This window comes from Spermophilus citellus, assembly GCF_964194105.1.
Source record: "Spermophilus citellus genome assembly, chromosome: 4".
Lineage (NCBI taxonomy): Eukaryota > Metazoa > Chordata > Mammalia > Rodentia > Sciuridae > Spermophilus > Spermophilus citellus.
In genome coordinates, this window is record NC_138185.1 from 154,136,124 (window position 1) to 154,161,086 (window position 24,963).

General features: G+C 34.8%; 1 protein-coding gene across 7 annotated transcripts in view; it reads left to right on the forward strand.

Annotated features, from left to right (window-relative positions):
- Positions 1–24,963, forward strand: part of KIAA0586 — a 139,489-nt gene that overhangs the window by 110,116 nt on the left and 4,410 nt on the right. For all 7 annotated transcript variants that reach the window (XM_081289316.1, XM_081289314.1, XM_081289312.1 and 4 more), the window contains exon 31: positions 17,104–17,160. In XM_081289316.1, coding sequence (XP_081145442.1) covers positions 17,104–17,160 — 57 coding nt within the window. The remainder of the gene's footprint in view (positions 1–17,103; positions 17,161–24,963) is intronic.

Genomic DNA, 24,963 nt, shown 5'->3' on the forward strand with positions numbered 1-24,963 from the left:
AATTTGAAATGCAGCAATGGCAAATCTCAAAGCCAGCTTAATTCATGACTTTGTTGACTCAACCCTTCCCACTAGTGGCCTACTTACAGAAGAGGTATTTCCATTTTCATACATTAATATCTTTATTTTTGTCTCTATTGTTTTACCTACAATAGCAGTTAATAAAAATTAAAAGAAAATAAGAAAAAACAATGACAAATGTACTTCTTTTTCTTTCTTTCTTTTTTCCCTGTGAGATCAAATCCAGAGCTTTGCACGTGCTAGGCAAGTACTCGATCACTGAGTTTCATCCCCAGCCTTCTGTTTTTTATTTCTTTTCTAAGAGTTGGGGTTTCACTGTGTTGCCCAGGCTATCCCTGAACTACTGGTTAATTCTCTTGTCTCAGCTTTACTGGTAGCTGGGACTATCAGCACGTGCCACCATGCTTAGCACGGTCTTACTCTTAAGAAACCAAGCAATCAACAGAACAAGGATCAGTGGTCTCATATGTTGAAATTGTTAGTAAATTAGCTATGTAAAGGCCCCAGTAGGAAAAGTTGACAAAATATGTATGAACAGAGTATGAAAACTTGAACAAAGAGGTGCAAATAAAAAGAAAGGGTCAAATTATCACGAGCCCTCTGTGGGCTGTGTGTGGACTGTTGTGCATCATAGCCTAATGAGGGGATAGGTCTGGCATTGGGAACCTCCTGTGGCACCCCCACAGGGATTGATTGATTGCCTGTTGCAGGTAAACTCCCCCCTCAAACTCTGCCAGATATCCCACATAGCACCTGAGATGGGTGTGATCTGAGAAGATGCCAATCAACCTGCTGACTACTAGACATCATGAAGCAAGGTTCTGCCCTTGAAACCTTATCCCTGCCTTTGATGTACCCCCTTAAATAAACCACTGGAGCCATCTTTTCTTTGTCTAGTTCTAGAGCCCATGTGGACTAGATCTATCAGGGCTTTCACATTTATAAGTATATTTCTGAATATTTATGTTTTTGTTATTCACTAATTTTTAAGAACTCCCCAATGTGACTCTGGCTGTCACTCCCATTATCAAGTAGAAGTCTTGGGGTGGAGTATAGTCATAAAGAATGACATCTGTGGTCTTATCAGTAGACTCAACATAGCCAAGAAATCAGTAAACTTGAAGATAGCCAATAGAAATTGAAACACAAAAAGGAGACTGAGAAAAAAGACTGAGCATTCAAGAGCTATGGGGCAATACCAGACAGCCTAACATACTTATAATTGGAATCCCAGCAAGAAAAGAAAGCAAATGGGAAAGAAGTACTTGAGGAAATCATTCAATAATTTTATGGGAATAATGAATATAAACCATAGATCCAAGAATTTCAGAGAACTCTATCCAAGGTGAAGAGAAAAATATATATATACACATAATATTCAGGAAGGTAGAGCAACTCTAATTCTGTTACATTCATGGTGGGAATACAAAACGGAACAGCCACCTTGGAAAACAGTTTGGTTGTTTCTTATAAATTACATATATTTACTGTATTTACTCAAAAGAAATGAAAATTTATGTTCACAGAAAACCTGTACTAAAATGTCTTTTAGTGGTTTTGCTCATAACTCCCCAAAGTTAGAATCAACCAAATGTCCTTCGATGCATAAATAAATAACCTGTGATACACAGATACAGTGGAATCTATTAGCAATTAAAGGGAATGAACTTCTGGTATACACACAACAGAGCAAATGAAACTCAGCTCCTTTTTATGAAGTAAAAGAAACCAAATCAAAAAGATACATATATACTGTATGGTCCCATTTACATGACATTCTAGAAAAGGCAAAATTATAGAGGACAGATCAGTGGTGGCCCACCCGGGGAGTTCAAATAACAGGAAGGAAATTTCGAGGATAATGAAAATGATTGGGGTAGTGATTATATAATCCAGTGAATTTGTCAAGGGTAAATTTTACTGATTATGAACTATATTCAAATTACATAAGTAAATATTGCTGAGTTTATGATATTTCTTTTTCCATTATGAGTTTTCTTAATTAACATTATGAAAATGTATTATTTGGGAAGGTATGAGAGATTTTGTTGTTAAAAGGTATGTAAATGTGGGGGCTGGGGTTGTGGCTCAGTGATAGAGCACTTGCCTTGCATGTGTGAGGCACTGGGTTCAATTCTCAGCACCACATATAAATAAATGAATAAAATAAAGGTCCATCAACAACTAAAAAAATATTTTTAAAAAGGTATGTAAATGTGGCGCTGAGTATATTGTATATTACATTTATGTATTCTTACATCTTTTTCTTCTGTTTAACACTTCAGGAGGGAATAGTTTGATATATTTTATAGTACAATATATTTTCAGTATAATGTACACTGAATTTTAGGTGTTTATTAAAATTAAATTCCATTCATCTGGGTGTGGTGGTAGACTCAGGAAGCTGAGGCAGGAGGCTCACTTGAGCTCACAAGTTTAAGACCAGCTTAGGTAACATTGCAAAACCCCATCTCAAAAATAAATAAATTCCATCCAAACCAAAAGTTCCGAACACTTGTGCTTTGTAGTTAGTAGCAGTTATCTAGAAACAAAAAATGGTATTGTATGTGCTAAAAAATCCAAACTGCTCAATAGAAATACTCTCATTTTACAATGTGATTTTTAGATTTTAGAAAGGAAAGAACTGTCAGCCCTTAACTTATGGCTTTTTCATGCACATCCAGTATAACTAATTGATCTGGTTAAATGAACAATAACGGAACCCTCTTCATTATCCCCACTTCAAATCCTCAATGCTTTTGTGCATTATTGTCCTCCACCTGGAGTTACCTTCTCTCTGCACCTTGTGTGCCTACAAATTATTTGTTCTTCAACATTTAGTCCCATCTTTCTGAGCCTTTACTGAATGTCTGATTAAAAATAATGCATTCAGGTGCTGGAGTTGTAACTCAGTGGTGGAGCACTTGTCTCGCACATGTGAGGTACTACGTTTGAACCTCAGTACCACAGAAAAATAAATTTAAAAAAAAGATATTGTGTCCATAAAAAAAAATAAAAAGTAATGCATTCATTTTAACCTACCCTTCCCCCCATCTTTTTTCTTCCCTGAACATAATCATTATCTTAGTAGTAATTTCCATTTACTGAAGGCTTATCAGGCATTGTATCGTTGTTTCGTTTATTCTTCAAAATACCATATCAGGAAGGTAGTTTTATTTTCATTTTATTACAGAGTGAGAAATACAGTTAACTAATTTTCCAAAAGCACACAATTTAGAAATTGTAGCTCTGGAATTCAAGTCCATAATAGCAAAACAAAACAATCCAGTTTTAAAAATGGGTCAAAAATTACAAAGCTGAAGCTTTTTTTCTTGTCTTTTTTTTTTCAATATCTTTTTAGTTATAGGTGGGCACAATATCTTTATTTTATTTTATTTTTTAAACTTTTTTAGTTGAACATCTTTATTTTACTTATTTATTTATTTTATGTGGTGCAGAGGATTAAACCCAGTGCCTCACAGATGCAAGGCAAACGCTCTACCATTGAGCCTCAACTTCAGCCCCATTTATTTTATTTTTATGTGGTGCTTTGGATAGAACCTAGTGCCTCACACATGTTAGGCGAGCGCTCTACTTCTTGAGCCACAACCCCAGCCCTTTTTCCTTGTTTTATACTGCATAATGAATAAGCATTTGACAGATACTTATCATGTGACTTAATAGATTGTTGGCAAGAGCTGCTTTTATCATTTCTGTAATCCCTAGACCTATTATTTAAAATTTAAGGAAAAGTGATATATGGAATGGTTTAGTGATTATTTTTTGTTAAGATAATGTTATCTTGTTTTTTAGAGTTTCTTTCCCAATGTAGCATTGTGCATAGCACACAGTTGATGATCAGTAAGTGTCCACTAAATTGAATTTGATGATCACAGTATTTACTATTGACTATGAATCACATTTTTTTGAGAGAGAGAGAGAGACACAGAGAGAGAGAGAGAGAGAATTTTTTAATATTTATTTTTTAGTTTTCGGCGGACACAACATCTTTGTTTGTATGTGGTGCTGAGGATGGAACCCGGGCAGCATGCATGCCAGGCAAGCGCGCTACCGCTTGAGCCACATCCCCAGCCCTATGAATCACATTTAATTCTATCATTTAGTAATAAGATAGAAGGAAGGCAAGAGAGAAAATTAGAATATTTCATTACAGTCATTTTTTAAGTTATTGACACTCTTGGTACAGAGTGGAATAATCTAAAGTCATTTTTAATTGCTTTTCTAAAAGATTTGTGATTTCTTTTGTAGTAGTAATATAAATTTTCATCTTCAAGGTCATATTAGTTGAACAGAGGGTAGGGGAAGCTAAGAATGTGACCAAAGGTGAGGAAGATAAAGTCAGGTTGTATATTAGAATGTGGGCAGTCTTTTTGTACTTCAGACAACATGTTGAGAAAAACACTGGTCATTCATTCATTTTAAAAATTGGTATATAATTTAGATACTATCTATATACTTCTCCCTTATAAAAGTGTATTATTATTGTTTTTATTATTCAAAAAGTTGCAAAACTATCACCAATCTCTAATTCCAGAACATTTTCTTTTACACCCTGCCCCCCAAAAAAACAAAAAAACACATCCATTTGTTGTTATTCTTCATTCTCACCTCCCCCTGCCCTGGGAACCACTAATCTAATTCCTATCTTTTTGGATTTACCTTTTCTGGACATTTCATAGAAATAGAAATATACCCTAAGTGTCTTTTTTGTTTGATTTCTTTCACTTAACCTAATGTTTTCAAGGAACATTCATGTTGTAGCAGTTATCTACTGTAGTTGGCTATGCGTTGTCCCCCATCTGTTTATGTGTGGAAGCCTTGATCCCCAGTGCAGCAATGTTTAGAGGTCAGGTTTTTAGGAAATGATTGGATCATGAGAGCTCTAACCTCATCAGTGGATTGATCTATTGATGAAGTAATAATTTAATGGCATTATTGAGAGACAGGAGGTGGGACCTAGCTGGAGTAAGTGGGTCACTGGGGGTATGCTCTGGGAGGGGATATATCTTGTCCCTGGCCCCTTCCTCCCTCTTTCTCTACTTCTGGGCAATCGGGAGATGAGCAGCTTTCATAGATCATGTCCTTCTGCCATGATGTTCTGCTTCACCCCTGGACCAAAGCAGTGGAGCCAGCTGACCACAAACTGAAACTACTGAAACTATGAACCAAAATAAATCTTTCCTCTGTTATTTTTCTTTCAAGTATTTTATCATAGTAATCAAAAATTGACTAACACAATTATTTGATTTCTTTTTATGCTTGAGTAATATTCCCTTACACATTCATTTTCAGGTCAGCCTTTTTTAGTATCCCTATTATGCAAAGTTCTGTAGGTAGTTCTGTGGATCTAGAGATCTTCCTGCTTCATCCTGCTGAGTAGCTGGGGATTATAGTCATGCACCACTATGCCTGCTTTAATTTTATTTTTGTAGCATTAATTATACATTGTGTATGGAAAGCTTAGATTTTTCTCAAGTCTATCATTAAATGCATCTCACCAGAAGCATATACCGGGATTATTTTGAAGACTCACAAACATTCCAAAAAAACTCTGCAACCCTTTTATTGTTCTTAGCCAGATTTTCTTAAACCTGACTTTAAATTTTTTATTGATGTAAAATATAAGTCATTAGATCAATTAGTAGCCTTTATTTAACAACCACTAAAAATAATTTAACCTTATAAAAATAATAATCTCCGAGGTAAATGTAGATTTGATGACATCTTTATACATTTATATTGATCAGATAAATACTTTAGTCTTTGGGAGCAGAGGAATCATCTCTAGTTCAATAGAACCAAAGGTCATAATTGTGGCTAGTGGTAGGATGTGATCTGACTTATAATTTAGTAATATTTTTATTATATCATGCTGCCCTCTTCCAAATAAAATTACATATAATTGCAAGTTAATATATTATGAATGCTGTTCTTCTAATCACCATAATAATTGTTCATTTAACTGTTGTAGTGATTTTAGTTTTCTATAAATAAAGTAAAATCTAAGTAGACTATTTTATCTAAGAGAGTAATAGATTGTTCTACTAACCTAGTTCTACCCGTTTTCTTCATATATTGGAAATAAAAGAGAAGGTTGACTAATTTCAATTTAAAATTATTAGACCAAAATAGTATTTATAGGCTTATTATACTTGTAGGATGTGCCACTAATGGATAGTTTGTTAGTCTCTAATATAGTGTTTCTTAAACTTTAATAGACATGAAAGTACTTATTTAACATGTAGATCCTAGGCGTCTCCTGAATCTGCCTGAGGCAGGGCCTGGGAATAGGAAAGTTAAACTAGTACCCCTGTGAGTCTGGCACAGGAGAGGGAGGATTACCCTTTGAGAAACACTGCTTAGTGGGTGGCTCCAGTTGTTTGGCGGACTTGGTTCTCCATGGAGTTAGAGGTGTTACAGCATAGAACATGCAAGATACTTAATCTTTCTCTGCTTTTCTTGTTTGTGATATAGTACATATTTTTATAGGTTGATACAGTAATTAAAAGCAAAATGCACTTATAATAGGATCTGACATATATTAAGAGTAATAAAAGTATTATTTATTAGCATGGCTGTATCTAGGAAATCTCTTCTTTTTAATACTCATGTTGTAATCAACTCTCCTTTAACAAATAGGGATTGAACATGTATTAGTCTTAAGCTTTATGAGAAAAAACCTAAAGGTGGTCTGTGTAGTGTTAGGGCGATAAATTGAACATTTTGCCTCCTTAGTGAATATAATTAAGACTATAGTTATACTATAATTATATATGCTACATACCTCAGATTCTTTACATAATTTTCCATTGATTTGTATGTTTGATAGCTAAGGTGAAGGTTATTAACCAGGGCAATTTCCGGCATAATTCTAGACATTGAAAGGTGGAGGTTTTAGTAAATTGCATTCTGTCAACAATTCTCTCATCTTTAAATCCCAAAGAGACTGATAATTCAAGAGTTCAACATTCATGTATAGGCTATGACATACTGATTAGAAGTGTAATTAAGACTTGAGGGCAGTATGTGTACACATGAAAATATTTAAAAATTATTATTAGGGGAAAACCCCTTGAATTTCTAACAACAAAAGATAACACAATTTCATTTATTATCCTTATAAACATATGTTCTTGGCAAACATTTTTTCCCTTTTATTGTCCTTACATATTTTATTATGTAGAAAAGTTAATGTTTAATTTGATTAAACTTTCTTATCCATAATAATTTTGCTTTTTACCACTATTATCATTTCATGTTATATAGAATTGTTTTTGTAAAATGCCCCAAACTTGTGCCTTTGGTTGAACATTTTCCCCATCCCTACTTTAAGCAAATATCTAACATCATCTAGGAAGGTCTGATACTGGTAGCTTTATGGAGGAAGGAAAAAAAAAAAACAACACTAATTTTTTTTTAAATGGGAAAAAATCTCCCAAGAATTGTACTTTGCCACAGAAAACAGATAACATTAAGTAAATGCCATAGTTCTTCCCATGTGATTCATATGTAAAACACATAATTCAAGCTTAATGGGAGCTCTTAAAAGACATGTCATACCAAAGCAAACCTATGATGATTTAGAAATGAAATGCAAATGAGGGTGCCAGACACTGGAGGTGAGAGGAACAAACTAAAATTTGGATTTAGGCATGTGAAGATCTTCTAGACTTGTTTCATTGATTTTGGATGATGTTTTAGTATCTGTTTATGAAGAAGAGGTTCTAAGGGAATTGTCTTTAAACCTAGTTCCATTGCTTACAATATCTGGTCTTAGAAGAATTCAAATATATTCTTTCCTGTGTAGAGCCATCTTTTTTAAGGAATAGATGAGATGTAGACTGAGATTTAAATGATGCTGTGTTGAAGCAATAGTGCACTGATTAGCTGGGACTACGATTTCTAAGAGGGCTTTTTATTACCTTTCATTATATATGCTACATACCTCGGATTCTTTTACATAATTTTCCATTGATTTATATGTTTGATAGCTAAGGTGAAACTTCTTCTTTTGTAAGGTCTACGCTTTCCAATGTAAAGAGTTCTGGCTGCTCTGCCCTCAACTTCAACACCTCCGTTGTTTTTGAAGTACCAATATATTGAGGAATGAAGAACAGCTTTACTATTTAGAATATGTGGGGATAACTGTTTTATTAAGGATATAGCTTTTTTCCCCTCTTCCCTCCCCTAACTAACCTGGTTGGTTTTGAATATGAGACAAGGATGCAGGTATTTGGAGGTGGCTAGTGCATTAGTTAAATGGAGCCACTTTGGTCATATTTTCTCCCATGTGTGGTGGCGTCTCCATTTACTCGATCCTTTTTCTTCTTGGCTGTCTATTCCTGGGGCTCCATATCATTTTGGGTGGGGATACCAGGGATTAAACCAGGGTGCTTAAGTACTAAGCCACATCCCCAGCCCTTTTTTATATTTTATTTTGAGACAAGGTCTTGCTAAGTTACATATGGCCTCTAAAAGTTGCTGAGGCTGGCCTTGAACTTGCGTTCCTTCTGCCTCAGCCTCCTGAACTGCTAGGATTACAGACATGTGCCTCTGAGCCCAGCTTCATATCATTTTTGACCTATAGTTACCTATTGTTTCAGTCCACAGACAGAGTAATTTATAAAAACTAAAAGTTGACTCAGCTCATTGTTCTGAGGGCTGGAAAGTTCAAGATTGGGTAGCTGTCTTTGGTGAGGTCCTCCTCGTTGGTGGGGACTCGCAGAGTCCCAGAGTAACACAGGGTACCATGTGATGAGACAGAACATACTAGATCTCTCCTCCTCCTTTTTTAAAGTCACACCCCTATGGCCTCATTTAACTTTAATTACCTCCTGAAAGTCCCACCACTAAATAGCACAGTAGGATTAATTTTCTTCCCCTGAATATCTCACAATGAGGATTAAATTTCAATGTAAGTTTTGGTGGGGACATTAAAACCATATCATTTGTGTAAGTACAAGTACAGTGTTTTCACCATCCAAGATTTCAATGTCTCCTTGATCTACACTGATCTCCATTCTGTATTCTATTTTCAAGTGTTTCTGATTTTGTTCCTTTGGAATTAAGATGTAATTTGTCAGTTATAACCAGTTAGCTACTGGGATGTGGGGCTTGGACTGAACTTTTGCTTTTTTCCAGTGATTCTTTTTATTGATTGATCTTATTTAGCTTTAACATAGCACTTATTTCAGTTCTCCACCCCAAACACTAATTTCAATTTTATCTCCTCAATTATTTTTTAATATAAACTTCTTCTTTTGTAAGGTCTACTCTTTCCAATGTAAAGAGTTCTGGCTACTCTGCCCTCAACTTCTTATGGCTCTACATTAATCTCATTTTTTTCTTTCTTTTTGGGTTGAAGAGTGAGCTGTGATTCCCTCCTTACCCTTCTGTAGAGGTAATCTTTCCACCTGCAGTTTTAAAATTTTTTTTTAGTTGTAAATGGACACATACCTTTATTTTATTTATTTATGTTTATGTGGTACTGACGATCGAACCCAGTGCCTCACACTTGCAAGGCAAGTGCTCTACCACTGAGCCACAGGCTCAGCCCTCTACCTGCAGTTTTGATCCTGTCTAATTTCTATTATTGTCACAGGGAGAAGGGGAAAGATGTAGTCATGAGGGAAGAAAAGAACAGTTGCAGAGAAAGGAAGGAAGTGTGTAAAAGGAAGGGAAAGGTGGGGGTAAATGTGATAGTGGAGAGGATAGGGATGATGTTCAGGCAAGAAAGGGAAAAGACATAATGTGGGGGTGGGATGAGAAAGGATCAGAATCACTTCTTATCTACAGAATGAGATGGGGTAGGTCACTTGTAGCTATACACACTTAATAATTCTCTCTCTCTCAACCCCTTCCCCCAGCATACCTACCAGTATCCCCTAATGTGCTAGTGAGATTATTTATTTTTAGTCAAATTCAAGCTACCCTTGTCCCACCCCATGCCTTTCTCAATCTCCCCTTTGAACCTTTTCTTCCCTGCCCTTTGATAGAACTTCTCCATCTCAGAAACATATTCTTGGTTCACTGGGTGTCCTTGAAACATCCATGCCATTTGGTATTACTTCATTTTTAGCCCTTGTTATCATATCTTTTATGATTTTTTTAACAGCTGTCATCTTGTCTAGAGACAATGGCCTTGCTTCATTCATCTCAGTACCACCTACTCTCTACCACACTGTCTTCAATGACAGATTCTCAATAAATGTGTATCCAATCAAATGCAGTATGTATCCCTTTTCCCCTGTCTAGTTCAACGTCCTTGCTAACAGTTTTCTTCCTTCCTTCCTCCTTCCTTCCTTCCTTCCTTCCTTCCTTCCTTCCTTCCTTCCTTCCTTTTTTTCTTTCTTTATTGCCATTTATGCATTAATTTTGAGTAACTGCTATGTGCCAGACATTGTTTAAAGCCTCAAGGATACTGTGAAACATAACAGGTAAAATTCCTGCTTTCATGGAGCTTATATACTTGTTAACATAACAGATAAAAAACAAACAAATTTACAATAATTTCAGATAATGAGAAGATAAGAGAAATAAAAAGTTTACTGAAAAATGGTAAGTGTCAACTGGCAAATATGGAATGAGTACTAATATTGGAATATCAACATTTTCCAACCGTCATAATAAAAGTTAGGCAATGCAAAGGTCACTATGGATGTTAAATGCACAGGGAAAGTTTGATGAGGAACAGAATATTTGTATGACCTTAAAGTATCTCCTTGAAAATTAGCTCACTCATTCAAAAGGAAAACAAAAAACAGTATCTTGGTTGAGTGATTAAAATTAATATTGTCATAGAGGGTCAACTGAACATTGTAACTCCATATGTGATATCTGAGCAGGCCACAGTATCTGAGAGTTGATAGTATAGATGCCATTGAAAACAGTGAATATGGGTGAAATACCTAAAGTACTGAATATAGCCAGGAAAGAGAAACTTCTAGGCTTGAGGTAGACACTCTCAAGATTTAAAGGTAGGGAAAGAAAGGGGGCCAAAAAGAGGATATTAGACCCAACAGGTGATAATCCCATAGTATCTAGAACATACTAGTTTGCTCTACATTTTATGGACAGAGAATCCATAATTTTCTTTCTCAGTTAACATTACTTTTTTAACTTCTCACTTATTGGTTCTAGTTTTTTTCTATGAGTGTTAGAAGTCTTTGAATGAAACAATCTTTCAAATATTTGATGACAGTAATTATAATTTAAAGTCTGAATGTCATGCTCCTTTTACTATTCCTCATAAAATATTGTATCTAAGCTCTTCACTTAGAAGAGCTTCTGTTCTGCAAGTCAATGTATCTTGTATAGAGTTACACTAGGACAGACACAGCCACTGCCAAGTCTGGCAGATCCGTTTCTTGCCCCAAACCTATTATGATGAAACAAACATTTCCCAAATGGTTTCCTGCAGAAAGAACTCTTCTACATTGTAGTTTTCATTCTCACAGCAACAATAAAATTGTCAGTATGTAAAGGTGTTATTTTGTTCAGGTAGGAAAACTGAAGCTCAGAGGGAGTTGAATAGTCTCAGTACTGGTGGGTGTGGGTGTTGTGTGTGTGTGTGTGTGTGTGTATGTGTGCGTACTAGGAATTGAACCCAGAGGTGCTTGACCACTGTGGTACATTCCCTAGCCTTTTTAGTTTTTACAGAGTCCTACATGATGAAGTTCTTGTCTTCTCTGAAGTCATATTGAGACTTTTATGAGCGAAAAACAAACAAAAAACTTTTACTAAGATTTTTTTCTTAAATTTATGTTAGTCTTTTAGGTTCATGTCTGTCTCTATATAAGCACCCCATAAAAGTAGAAATGGGCAGTTTCATTGAAGTCTGTAAATAATTGTTAGTAAGCCTAAGAATGATAATTGCAAATTTAAGACTTTTTTGAATATAGTTTTTAAAATTTTTTTAATTTTTATTTTTTGGTGGTGCTAGGGCTTGAATCTAGGACACGCACATCACAACACACACTCTACCACTGCTATGTCCCCAGCATTGTGTGTATTTTTAAATTAGTAGTAAATGCAGAGGCCCAAATTATGCTGGGGTTTCTAGTGGAAAATACAATTACTTGTGAATTATTTTAAGCTAGAATGCTAATTCCTCTGTTAAATACTAAAACATAAGTATACATGAATATATGGTATGTGGAATACATATCTGTAAAAGACTGTAAGTGAAATATTATTGCTGAAAGTATTTTAAAATCAAATTGTTAGTGTTTGTTTATACTTATCAGCTCAGAATATACAGGTACAGAACTTGGGTACTTTTTTCCTGTGAATATAAGTATAGTAATACTATATCGCCCAATGAAGTCAGAAAAAAATCATTTAGGTAGAAAAGTAGTTCTGCTGAAAGCCCTGTGATTATTGCCTTTAGAGTCATTCTGACTACATTTTTTTTTTTTAAATCAGGACTTAGGAAGTCCTGGAAATATCATGTTAGATATTTTCTAATTATTGTGTCAGCATGATCAATCATTTTCTAAATTTACCAGTTTCCTGAAATGGTGTAGCCAATGTTCATAACACTTTACAGGAAGTAGCACAAAATTATTTTCTGTGTCCTCATATATTTCTCTTGGTGTCATAAAAGTATATATTGTACAAATGAAATATTTGTCTTTGACAAAAAGGCCTGTACACCAAACTACAATTAATGAATACAAGAATTAGAAATCAAAACTTTGTTTAGTCTGAGGAAAAACAATTCTTTAAACTATAACCACATGGCTGTTTCTTGTTTGCATCAACTCTGGGTGACTGTTACTGTCTTCTGTGAATTCTTGGGCAGGGCCCTGACTTTGTTGAATGAGCCAATTGTTTTCCTTTGTGTTGCCCATCTAGTAAGTTCCCATCTGGTTTGTATCAGACTATTTTCACAGCCAACAACTGCTGCCTTCTCTATATCCTGACACTTTGGGGCCCCATGCTATCAAAGCACTGCTGTGATGGCCTTGCTGGCAGGGCTATACAGCTGTGCCTCACAGCTTGGAACTATTACCCAGAGTAATGGTAACGTAGAACTTGGACTGGCCCTTATTCCCATTGGTGTCGTGTGTACAGTGAGCAGAAACCTACCCACCCGACCCTCCTCCCCCACCTGAAACTTACTATTCAACAGAAAAATCTTTAAAGCTCTTATTCTAGAATATGGAGTGGTGGTGTTCTTATTTTCTAGTGGCTTCCTGTATTTGAAAGCTCATTTTTCATTCTTTCACTTTTTTAAAAGTTACCAGGTCTGGCCTTGGGGAAGTGAACTAGTCACTCTGTCAGATTTAATTTTTCTTTCCAAATGTAGTTAGAAATGGCTAGATATAGCAAAGCCTATTGTAAAGACTGCACAGATAAGGTAGTGTATTTTTAGTGATAATCACAAGCCATAATTTGAGAGAAGTTTCCATATTTAGGAAGGATCTCTATTATAGAAAATGGATTTTTCTGTGGATAGGTTAATAGGGGTCCTTAGCTTCAAAGTGTTTAGTAAATATTAGGAAGTTACTTTGCCTTCAGCCCTTGGTAGCTATATCAGATGTCATTTATAAGAATGTTATAATAGTATCCTTCTCTGCACATTGTAGCCTGGTATAATATGGCCAAATTAGAATTATAGGAGTTATTGTTGAATAAGAATTACAGTTATGTTTAAGTGTAGTTACAGTGTCATTGCTTTATAAACTTTATTGACACCCAGAAAAAGAGGGAATTACTGTGCATTTATAGGACATGTTAAGATTTCAGAAACACTTTCAAGATTCGTTGAAATTAGATTCCAGTTTGTGTTTCCGTAAAAGAAAAGGGCCAATAATCATAGAACATCAGATATTTTGATAGTAAGCTGTTGGAGAGCAGAGCAACCTCCACAAAAGCTCACTTGCTTCTGACAAGGTTCAGCTTATTGTGTTTCCAGATTTATTTCCTTATAGTCAGCAATATGGACAGTGGCTTAGCAGTAACTAGTCACTTGATGTTAAAGGCTATCTGGTAAGATTAGTGTTTTGCCTAACTCATCATTAGAAAACCATTAAAAATTACAAAGATACTACCTTTTAATTGCTGAAACTAATTAATTGGTTTTTTTTACAATTTTAACTTTTTATGGAAAAATAATATACATAAAGAAAAGTATACAAAGCCTAAGTGTACAGATCAAAGAACTGTCAACAAGCAGAGCACATTTGTCAACCAGTACCCAACTCAAGAAACAACATTGCCAGTGACTCCTTAATCCCCTAGTGTTCCCTGTCATTCACAGCCCTGCTCCCATAAGGACGAAACTATTATTCTTACTTCTGAGAGCATAAGTTTAGTTTTGTTATTTTTGAACTTAGGTAAATGAAATCAGAATCCATGGCTTCTTTCACAAGGCAAACCTATTGTAATTTTTAAGATTCTTTTAGTTTTTAAACCATTATGGCATACTTTTATAAAGAATTGTCTGAGAAGAATTTGTTTTAGCAGTGGTTTCACAGTCTGTTGAACCAACAGGAAGTGAATTGTAGATAAAGTTGTCTGCTGAAACAGAGTCTCACAGTTCTCGACCAGATTTAATGCTGGAATGTCCCCCTAGACATTCTTGCCCCTAAAAGGCAGGCACTCCATGTCATAACACTTAACAGCAATACATTCAAGTACTTAAATGCTTTTTAATGAGTTTTAATAATTAAATGTACATTATTCAAATAAATCATGGTCTACATTTCTGGATAGGTGGGTCATCTATTTTCTGAATTAATTTACTTCTTCGCAGTTGGATGATACAAGCTTTTATGTTGCCAAGATCCTATTTCTGAAAATGCTGTTATTTGAGAGAGTTTATGTACATACTAGTTTTGTAGCCAATAAGCAACTTAATTTGGAATATTGTTTAAAACGTGCCAACTTCTTTGAATATGGTTTTAAATGCCCTAATAATATTCTTTTTTTAAAAGTGAACTTAAAGTGGTATAAAAAAGGCAAGTAACCTGAGTGTTACTAATTTTAGATACCTCCTTATTAGATTTTACCTTAAATTTTGGACACCCATTTAAAAATTCATGTTTTGACTGGGCGCAGTGGTGCACGCCTATGATCCCAGCAACTCAGGATTGAGGTAGACAGATCACAGGTTGGAGGTCAGCCTTAGCAACTTAGCAAGACCCAGTCTCAAAATTTAAAAAAATAAAATAAAATAAAAAAGGGCTGGGGATGTAGTTCTATAGTAAAGTACCCCTTGGTATTTCAATCCCCAGTAACAAAAAATAAAAATAAAATTTCATATTTTATTTTGTGGGTTTTGAGGGACTTCATCCTTGTTTTGCTGTTAACAGTCATATACTACTATGTAGTTTTCTTGGATAATTTATAAATACTTTGTTAAAAACAATAGTATAAAGAGTTATAGATTTAAGTATTACTCTCAAGTCAAAAATTAAAAAAATTAAAAATATGAGTACAACCATTTTAAATCCCAAATTCCTGTCCTCTTGCATAACAATTTTTGAAGAGCTTCTGCACAAACTATAACATAACAAATGGTTCTTCCATGGGTGATACTGATTGTGATACTGTGACACTGCCATGTTGTTTCTGTGTTTGTATCCTATGACTGTATGTGCTCTGTAAAATCTGAAAGGCAGCAATATTGAGCCACAGGGACCAAGCAGTATCTCCTCTTCCTCTCTAATTCTTGAAACTTAGTGAGAGTGAGAGTTGAATAAAGATAGTATCTAATTTTTATACCACAATAAGCATAGCTAGTACATTTGAAGGTTTTTTAAAACTACCACAGTTGGAGTTTAATTTTGGTCTCTGTAGATTTGAAATATACGAGTATCTTGTATTTGCTGCTGATTTTCTTTTAAAGCTCTTCTATTTCAGCTTCAGTGTTTTCTTCATTGATTTGTGTTGGATATTTCATATTTTAACATTCTTAATTTTTGTAAGTTTTCCAATAACTATAATAGTTTGACATGATTTGTTGTTAGTGAGAATATACTGCCCAGTGTAATTAAATATGTTATGCTTATAATTTTGTTCACTTACATCTTACCTTCTTGAAAAAGCCACCTGAAATTTTTGTTCAATAAAAGATGTGATTTTTTTTTATCTTAGAAAAAAATGAAAAAATAAATGCTGTTCCATATTATAAATTTTTCCTTATAATTCTGCCCCAAAGAATTTGTTTGAAAAGAGTTATCAATGGCTATTAATTGACTGTATTTCAGAATACAGGTTAATATCATGCCATCAACATGGGCCTATACCCTTAGTATCCAGAGTATTTTGTTTGGCCTGAGAACTACAGTTGTGTAACCCTTATCTGAAATGCTTGGGACCAGAAGGTTTTTGGATTTAGGGTTTTTTAGAATTTTGACATATTTGCATACATATAATGAGATATCTTGGGAATGGGACTCAATTTTAAACATAAAGCTTATTTATGATTCATATATGTCTTATGCACACAACCTGAAGATAATTTTATACAATATTTTTTGTTTACCTGTGTGTTCACTGTGACTCATCACATGAAATCATGTGTGGATTTTTCACCTGTGGTTTCATGTTGGCATTCAAAAAGTTTCAGATTTTGGAGCATTTCAGGTTTTTGGATTAGGAATACTCAATTTGTATATGTGCTACAGATTTTTCTCTTTTATTTGTTTAACTTTTGTCTGCTTCCAAATTCCCTGGCCATGAAAAGACTTTTTTCCTCCAGCCTATTTTAAAATTTTGTTGGTTTAATAGTATATTGCTCTTCTTTGCTCCTGAAAACTTTATTGGTTGTTTTATGTAGATTGTGTTGAACAATATGCCCCAGGCTGGTCTAGAAAGAAGGGAGATTCTCAACTACTTTTTGTAGTGGTAAAGTATTTTTCTATTGACAGTCATTAAATTTAGTTGTTTAACTTCCTTCTTTACATTAAAGTCACTAGGCCGGGCTTCTAATTATCTAGTTTTATGAGAGTAACTAGAAGTGCATTTGGTTTGTGTTCTTTTTATTGAATAGGAATGAATCATGATTATTTCTATTCTTAAATAAATTTCTTCCGATTTTTTTAATTGCACCAGGTGATATGGATCGAACACAAATTGAGCCCAGTCTGTACCTTGCATCTGTATTTACAAGTAAGATCTTTACTTTAAAAGTTCTTGAACTTGGAACTGTTTGGTTTTTTTAAAATTTCCTTAGGATTTCTTTCACATAATAATACAGTAGAAATAGTACTATCAGTTTTAAATTTTTCTAAAATGTGTATAAATTCACCCAAGGTATAGAACTTTCTCCATGTACTAAATTCTCCAAAAGGCAAAAGTTTGAGGACAGAAAACAAATCTATCTTTTCCTTTTGGAAAGTTTATAAAATGTTGAATTAAAAGGCTGCAGGTGTGGTATTGAGAGCACTGAGGATAGTATTCGGGATAATTCCATCTGGGGGAAGGTTATTTGTTGGGACAGGATAGTGTTTAAACTTTGAAGTCAGTTTTAAACAAAGTGAAGCAGCTGGAACCTGGCATAAGAAGAAACAAATCTTTCAGATTAACTATTGCTTTTTTAGAGGAAAAAGAATTAAGAGTTGTTTTTACAGGTGCTGGTACATTTATTCTTCCTATAGGAACTACTTTATTTTTATCTGAAATTATAAATTTAAAATAAGCATTTGTCAACTCATTTGAAAAACAGAAGCAATAGTAAACTCAAAAAAGTGTAATAGGATTTATATGTCTAAGACATATTTTGGGATAAGAATATTGTAACATTTTAAAAACATTCTTTTAAACATGAAAGTGAGAAATGTTTAATAGTGACTAATTCTGGAAAGCAGAGGCAAATAAAATATTACCTACTATACTTAACATCACCTTTCCAAGCACCTTCTCTATCAGGAAGGATTGTAGAATTTGTTCAGTTCTCAAGCACTGAAGCTATGATGTTGCAAAATCTGCAAAGGCTGGGTTAAGTAGGTGAGGAGAATGGAATACAGCAGGACAGTGTACACAGGAATTGAAGCAAGAGTAAATGAGCTCAGGGTAGAGGGAAAATGATTCAAGAACCCCCAGCTGAAAAACTGTAACATTCTCGCAGACAGCTGGGAAGCAACTACATTGCTGGAACTCAGCTCATTTTAAAGATAAGATCTGGTAAATGTGAATCTAAGCTTTTAGCAGGAACCACAAGACTGGTTCAGCAAGCATTTCAAGGTCCAGTGTGGGCCCAGCATCATGCAACAACTTTGAATAGAAACAAGATAGTCACTGGCCTAGGGGAGCACCTATTTAACGGGAATAGCAGACTCTCAAGCTAGTGTACCTACTGTGCAAGTCACTGGGAAGACAATAACTGTCAGTCCTTGTGTGTGCTTTCAAGGAGTATGTTATCCACAGGAAGTGACAGACACATAAAAAACAATTACAGTGCAATTCAATAAGTGCTGCAATCAAGGTGACTTTGGAGAATAAGGTGTTCACAATTAACAAGAAAGGAACTCCTAATATTTTATGACTACTGCTGGAAAAACAACTCAGAGAAGAATGTGATTCACTTGTACTTGGGCCTGGGGTATCTCTTAAGTCCATAATTCTTAAAAACTTGGGACCCATAGACCCATTTAAGATGCTGAAAGTTATGACCACATATCTCTTTCCCAAATTCTACCTATATGAAAATAATTTGCATGAAGTTTCAGGGTATTCACAGATTCCCCAGTCACCTGTCAATGGACCCTAGGTTAAGATTCTTTCTGTAATTGGATTAAAGATTATTACATTTTGTTTCCTTTTTAATTTTATTTTTAAATGCACAGCCTGTAAGAAATGAAACTTTATCTGAATGTGGGAAAACCCAAAACCCTGGCAATTAAAAGTCATTCCCTTACCTGTTCATCTTGTAGAACACCAGAAATGCATATATATAACTTGTGTTATGTGTAATCAGTCAAAATGGGGAGTTTGAGGTGTTGTACTCCTCCATGGAACTACTGAGAAAACTTGCTTTCTCTGCTTCTGTCATATTGTCTTAGGAGACAATGCTTTCTTTGGATTCTTCTCAGTTTGCAAATAAGAGATATAATAGTGGATCACTGTGTTTAAGGATTAGAGTCAGATTCTGAAACCTGTTGATGAAATAGATTATTTAAACCTAAAAGCTTTTAGAAGCCTATGGTAATTGTATTTTTTAAATTATGTAAAATATACAAGCAACATCTTCAATGGATATTAAAAATTCCATATTGCTACTGTGTTAGAATAAATTATTTTTAATTTTTCTGTTCTTTAGTCTCCTAAATCCAGTATCAAAGAACAGAAAACATAAAAAAAAAAAAATTTGAATTTGAAATACTCTTAAAGCAAAAACTTGGTATTTAGAATGTCTAAAAAGTATATTAAAGTATGTCATAGGAAGCATCAAATACATGGTCTGACTCTATGGCATTCCCAGCCTAAATGTGTGCCAGGTTAAATGACATTCTACAAACCCATGGAATCAAGGAATCATCTTTTTTTTAGACCTGAAAACAGCTGTTGAAACAATTACATCATAGAGTAATGACTTGGCTGTGGAAATTTTAAAAGTCAAACTTTAAAAGCATCAAACTATATTTAATATAGGTAGAAGATTTATATTTGCTTTCCTGTGATTTATTAAGATATTATGTCTTTTCTTTAAAAAAATGGAATTTAAACTCTGTGTGGACCATAACTGGATATGAATGTTAACTTTTTTTTGCCTGTTAACAGTAATTGAAGTGATGCTTTTCTTTATGTTCCTAGTCAAAAAAAATTTTCTTTGAAAGTTCTGAAACTGTGATTTTTAGTTTGTTTAAATAAATGCATTTTTTGAAAGTCTTCCCAAAATGGACATTAGCAAACACCTTTAAATAAGATGGTGAATTTTATTGATATAACTTGATTAAAACACAGTTAAATAGAGTTTAAAATAACAGGATAATTATTTGAAGGCCTTTCATAGTACACTTTTTTAAATTGATTTTTTAAAAATAAATGACAGCGGAATGCATTACAATTCCACACATATACAGCACAATTTTTCATATCTCTGGTTGTATATAAAGTATGTTCACGCCAATTCGTGTCTTCATACATGTACTTTGGATAATGATATCCATCACATTTCACCATCCTAGCTAACCTCCTGCCCCCTCCCTCCCCCTCTCAACCTCTGCCCTATCTAGAGTCCATCTATACATTGAAAACTACAGAACTCTAAAGAAAGAAATCAAAGAAGACCTTAGAAGATGGAAAGATCTATCTTGCTCTTGGATAGGCAGAATTAATATTCTCAAAATGATTATATTCCCAAAGGCATTATAAAGATTCAATGCAATTCTGGTCAAAATCCCAATGGCATTTCTCATAGAAATAGAAAAAGCAATCATGAAATTCATCTGGAAAAATAAGAGACCCAGAATAGCTAAAGCAATCCTTAGCAAGAAGAGTGAAGCAGGTGGCATCACAGACCTTAAACTATACTACAGAGCAGTAGTAACAAAAACAGCATGGTATCAGCACCAAAACAGACTGGTGGGCCAATGATATAGAATAGAGGACACAGAGACTAATCCAAAAACTTACAATTATCTCATAATACATATGCAACAAACTGAAATTAAACCCCTATCTCTCACTATGCACAAAACTCAACTCAAAGTGGATCAAGGACCTAGGAATTAAACCAGAGACCCTACGTCTAAAAGAAGAAAAAGTAGGCCCTAATCTTCATCATGTGGGGTTAGGCCCCAACTTCCTTAATAAGACTCCTATAGTGCAATAAATAAAACCAAGACTCAATAAATGGGATGGATTCAAACTAAAAAGTTTCTTCTCAGCAAAAGAAATAATCTGTGAGGTGAATAGAGAGCCTACATCTTGGGAGCAAATTTTTACCCTTCACACATTAGATGGAGCACTAATCTCTAGAGTCTATTAAGAACTCAAAAAGCTAAGCAATTTTTTTTTTCTTATAATGTTTCATTGAAACATTTTTATCCCTTTGCTTAAACTAGAGTACCTTCTGCAGTCCACCCTGAAGACCATTGCCTCTTAGTTCTTTCCAAGTTTTGTAAAAGCCCGAGTCGATCTGCATGTGTGTTTTCTGTGTGCCAGCACTGTACAACAACACTTCAAAAGCATTACCTCATTTAACCCTCAAAAACCCTCTGAGGTTATTTTATAGATGAGAAAATTGGGGTCCAGAAATTTTCCCCACATCTTTTATCATTCTCTGTCCCTTTTACATCCTACATGCTTTTCTTTATACCATTTATTCACTTCTTGACATCATATTTTTATTTCCTTACTTTTGTGTCATTTGTCCTCTGCATCCAACTAGCATGTGAGGTTATGAGATCAGAGCTTTTATTCTCTTCATTGCTGCATTCTACAGATTCTAGAACAGTGACTGGGACATAGTAGGTGTCCTCTTGATATTTGGTGAATGGATGGATAGATAAGCCCAGATCTGCCCTAATCCAGAATCCATGCTCTCATCCTGTCTGACCTTAATTCCCCCAATCACACCCACAGTCTTCTTGGATCATTACTAAGTGACTGCACAGAAGACCTCTTTTGGACCCTGGCCTTGACCTGTTATAAAGGGACTTGTACTTGAAACTTCATTCTCTCCTTAGCTGCCCCTACCCCTGCTTAAGTAAAATTTTCTTCCACCACCTTTAAAAGTCATAATTTTTGTGGCAAATAATTAAGGTATTTAATATAGTGTAAAGATAATGAGTTACAGAAGTTATATTCAATTATGAATTTGACAAATTATTTCTAGACTCTCCACTTTGAAAATTCTCTGTTTGACTTTTCTGCATGTCTTCCTACTTATCGCTCCTGACACTTCCCTTTTGTTCCCTTTAGGTTTTCTTTACTCATGTTTCTTTGCCCTTCCCCACATTTTTTTTTTTAAAGAGAGAGTGAGAGAGAGAGAGAGAGAATTTTAATATTTATTTTTTAGTTCTCAGCGGACACAACATCTTTGTTTGTATGTGGTGCTGAGGATCGAACCCGGGCCGCACGCATGCCAGGCGAGCGCGCTACCGCTTGAGCCACATCCCCAGCCCCCGTTCCCCACATTTTTGTCACTGTTTCTGCTCTCAATCTATTTTCTCTCACCTAGGTTATTTCAATTCCTATTAGTTTAATCAGTATATCTGTATAGATGACTACTAATTCTATATCACTAAAAGTACCTTACAAGGAAAAATCCATTTGTACATCTTGCAGGCATCCATAGTCATCAGGGATACAACTGGTGCCAGTATCTCCCTATCTCTGTTTACCTCTGTAATTCTGAAATTTGTTAGAGTTTGTTACTGCTTACTTAGCCAGATCTGTCATTTCAGCACCAAATTCAGTTTTTAAGTACTGAGTCTTCCTCCAAAATATCTTGTCTCTCTTTCCATCACTAAGAATCATCAGTTCTGTGTGGACCACTGCCATAGACCTCTCTCCTCTCTCCTTATTTTCCACACAGCTATTAGAATTATCTTTTTGAAAATATAGATACTTTTCTATTCAAAATCTTTTGTGACTCTCCATTTTCAGGGGACTTGCCCTGGCTTTTAGAGCCTTATCTCTCACCATTCCTTCAATCCAGTCTAAGAATACTCAGAGTTCCTTAACACATTAACAAATCTTGATTTTATTTTGTTGTTTTCCTTCATTGTCTTATTTTGTCTTTTCCTTCTTGTCTTCCCATCTTTTAAGTCCATCTGGTTCAAACTATATCCCTGTACATGTTTCTCTCCACTAGATCATGAGCATCTTGAGCATGGGGGCTTGTGTCTCTTTGTACCCTCTGAGCACCGTCTTAGTTCCATACATACAGTAGATTGACATAGATATTTACTTAGTCAGCATATGCCTTTTGAAAGCTACTTTACTCTCTCTATCTGTGTCTTAGTTACCTTGTCTGTCTCCGAGAATTCCTGTTAGATAAGGTGTTTGGGGGGAAAGATATTTATAAAAATTGAGTTGCTATATAAATATAAGGCAGTAGCTGCAAGTAATGACTTTTCAATGACTGAATTTATGATGTTCTATGGATATTTCCTTAAAATTTCCCCAAACAAGCTACATCATTGAGCAATTTAATCAGTAATTTTTATGTGTATTGTAGAAAATGAAGGTATGTATAAAGCAGTGTTTTGAAATTAGTTAATGGACAAATATTTGGCATCAGTGTAGTTTTTGGCAGATCAGTGACTAACCCAAGGAATGATATTTTTCTTAAGAATAATTGGGGGAAGGTAACATTAAATTGATTGTATGGGTAAAATATTAATTTGCTATAGGCTTTAGTTGTTATTTCTGTTAATTTTTTACTTTATTGACAGGATAATAAGTTCTGATAGTGTGGATGCTTTCCTAGTTATTTTGTGTACTGTGCATCATGACTTTGTAAAATATAAGGTGATATTAATAACTCTTCTTCTTCTCCTTCTCCTCCTCCTCCTTTTTTTTTTTTTTTTTTTTTTTTATAATACCAGGGATTAAACCCAGGGGAACTGAACCTCTGAGCCACATCCCCAGCCCCCGCCTTTTTTTTTTAACTTTTCACTTTGAGACAGGGTCTCACTAAGTTGTTTAGGGCCTTGCTAAATTGCTGAGGCTGGCTTTTACTTGTGATCCTCCTGCTTCAGTCTTCCGAGCTGTTGGGATTACACATTTGCATCACTGTGTCCAGCAGTTTTTTGGTATTTCTTTTTTTGGGGGGGTAAGGGAGTACTGGGGATTGAACTCAGGGGCACTCAACCACTGAGCCACTTCCCCAGCCCTGTTTTGTATTTTATTTAGAGACAGGGTCTCACCAAGTTGCTTAGCACCTCATTGTTGCTGAGGCTGGCTTTGACCTTGCAATCCTCCTGTTTTAGCCTCCCAAGCCACTAGGATTACAAGTGTGTGCTACCAGGCCTTGGCTAGTATTTCTTAACTTTAGTTTTTATCATATCTTGAGAGAGCTAAATTTCAAGTCTTTCTTTTTAAAATATTTATTCTATATAAGAATTACCTTCCCCTTAAATAAAATGGTACTACAGTTTGTGATATTGTTATAATGATGCAAAATCTACTCTCTTCTTTTTATAAAGAAATGAAATTGAGGGGCTGGGATTGTGGCTCAGTGGCAGAGCTCTTATCTAGCATGTGTGATGCCCTAGGTTCGATCCTCAGCACCACATAAAAATAAAAAAACAAAATAAAGGTATTGTGTCCAACTACTTCTAAAAAATAAATATTTTAAAAAATGAAATTGATACAATGAAATAAAAGGATAGTGAAGTATTTAAAATAGTCTTTGTGACATCAACAAATTTCTAAGACATATGACCTACCCAAACTGAATCAGGAGGACATACACAATTTAAACAGATCAGTTTCAAGCAGTGAAATAGAAGATGCCATCAAAAGCCTACCAATCAAGAAAAGTCTAGGAACAGACAGATTCTCAGCCGAGTTCTATAAGACCTTAAAAGAAGAATTAACACAAATACTCCTCAAATTATTCCATGAAAATAGAAAAGGAAGGGACCTTTCCAAACTCATTTTGGAAATCAAAGGGATATGAATAGGAAAAGAACAACTCAGACCTCAGACTATCACTATTTGCTGATGACATGATTCTATATTTGAAAATCCAAAAAAATTCACCAGAAAACTTCTAGAACTAATAAATGAATTCAGCAAAGTAACAGGATATAAAATCAACACTCATAAATCAAACTTGTTCCTATATGTCAGTGATGAATCCACTGAAAGAGAAATTAGGAAAACTACCTCATTCACAATAGCCTCAAAACAACAACAACAAAAAAAAACCTTGGGAATCAATTTAACAAATGAGATGAAAGACCTCTACACTGAAAACTACAGAATACTAAAAAAAGAATGAAGATCTTAGAAGATAGA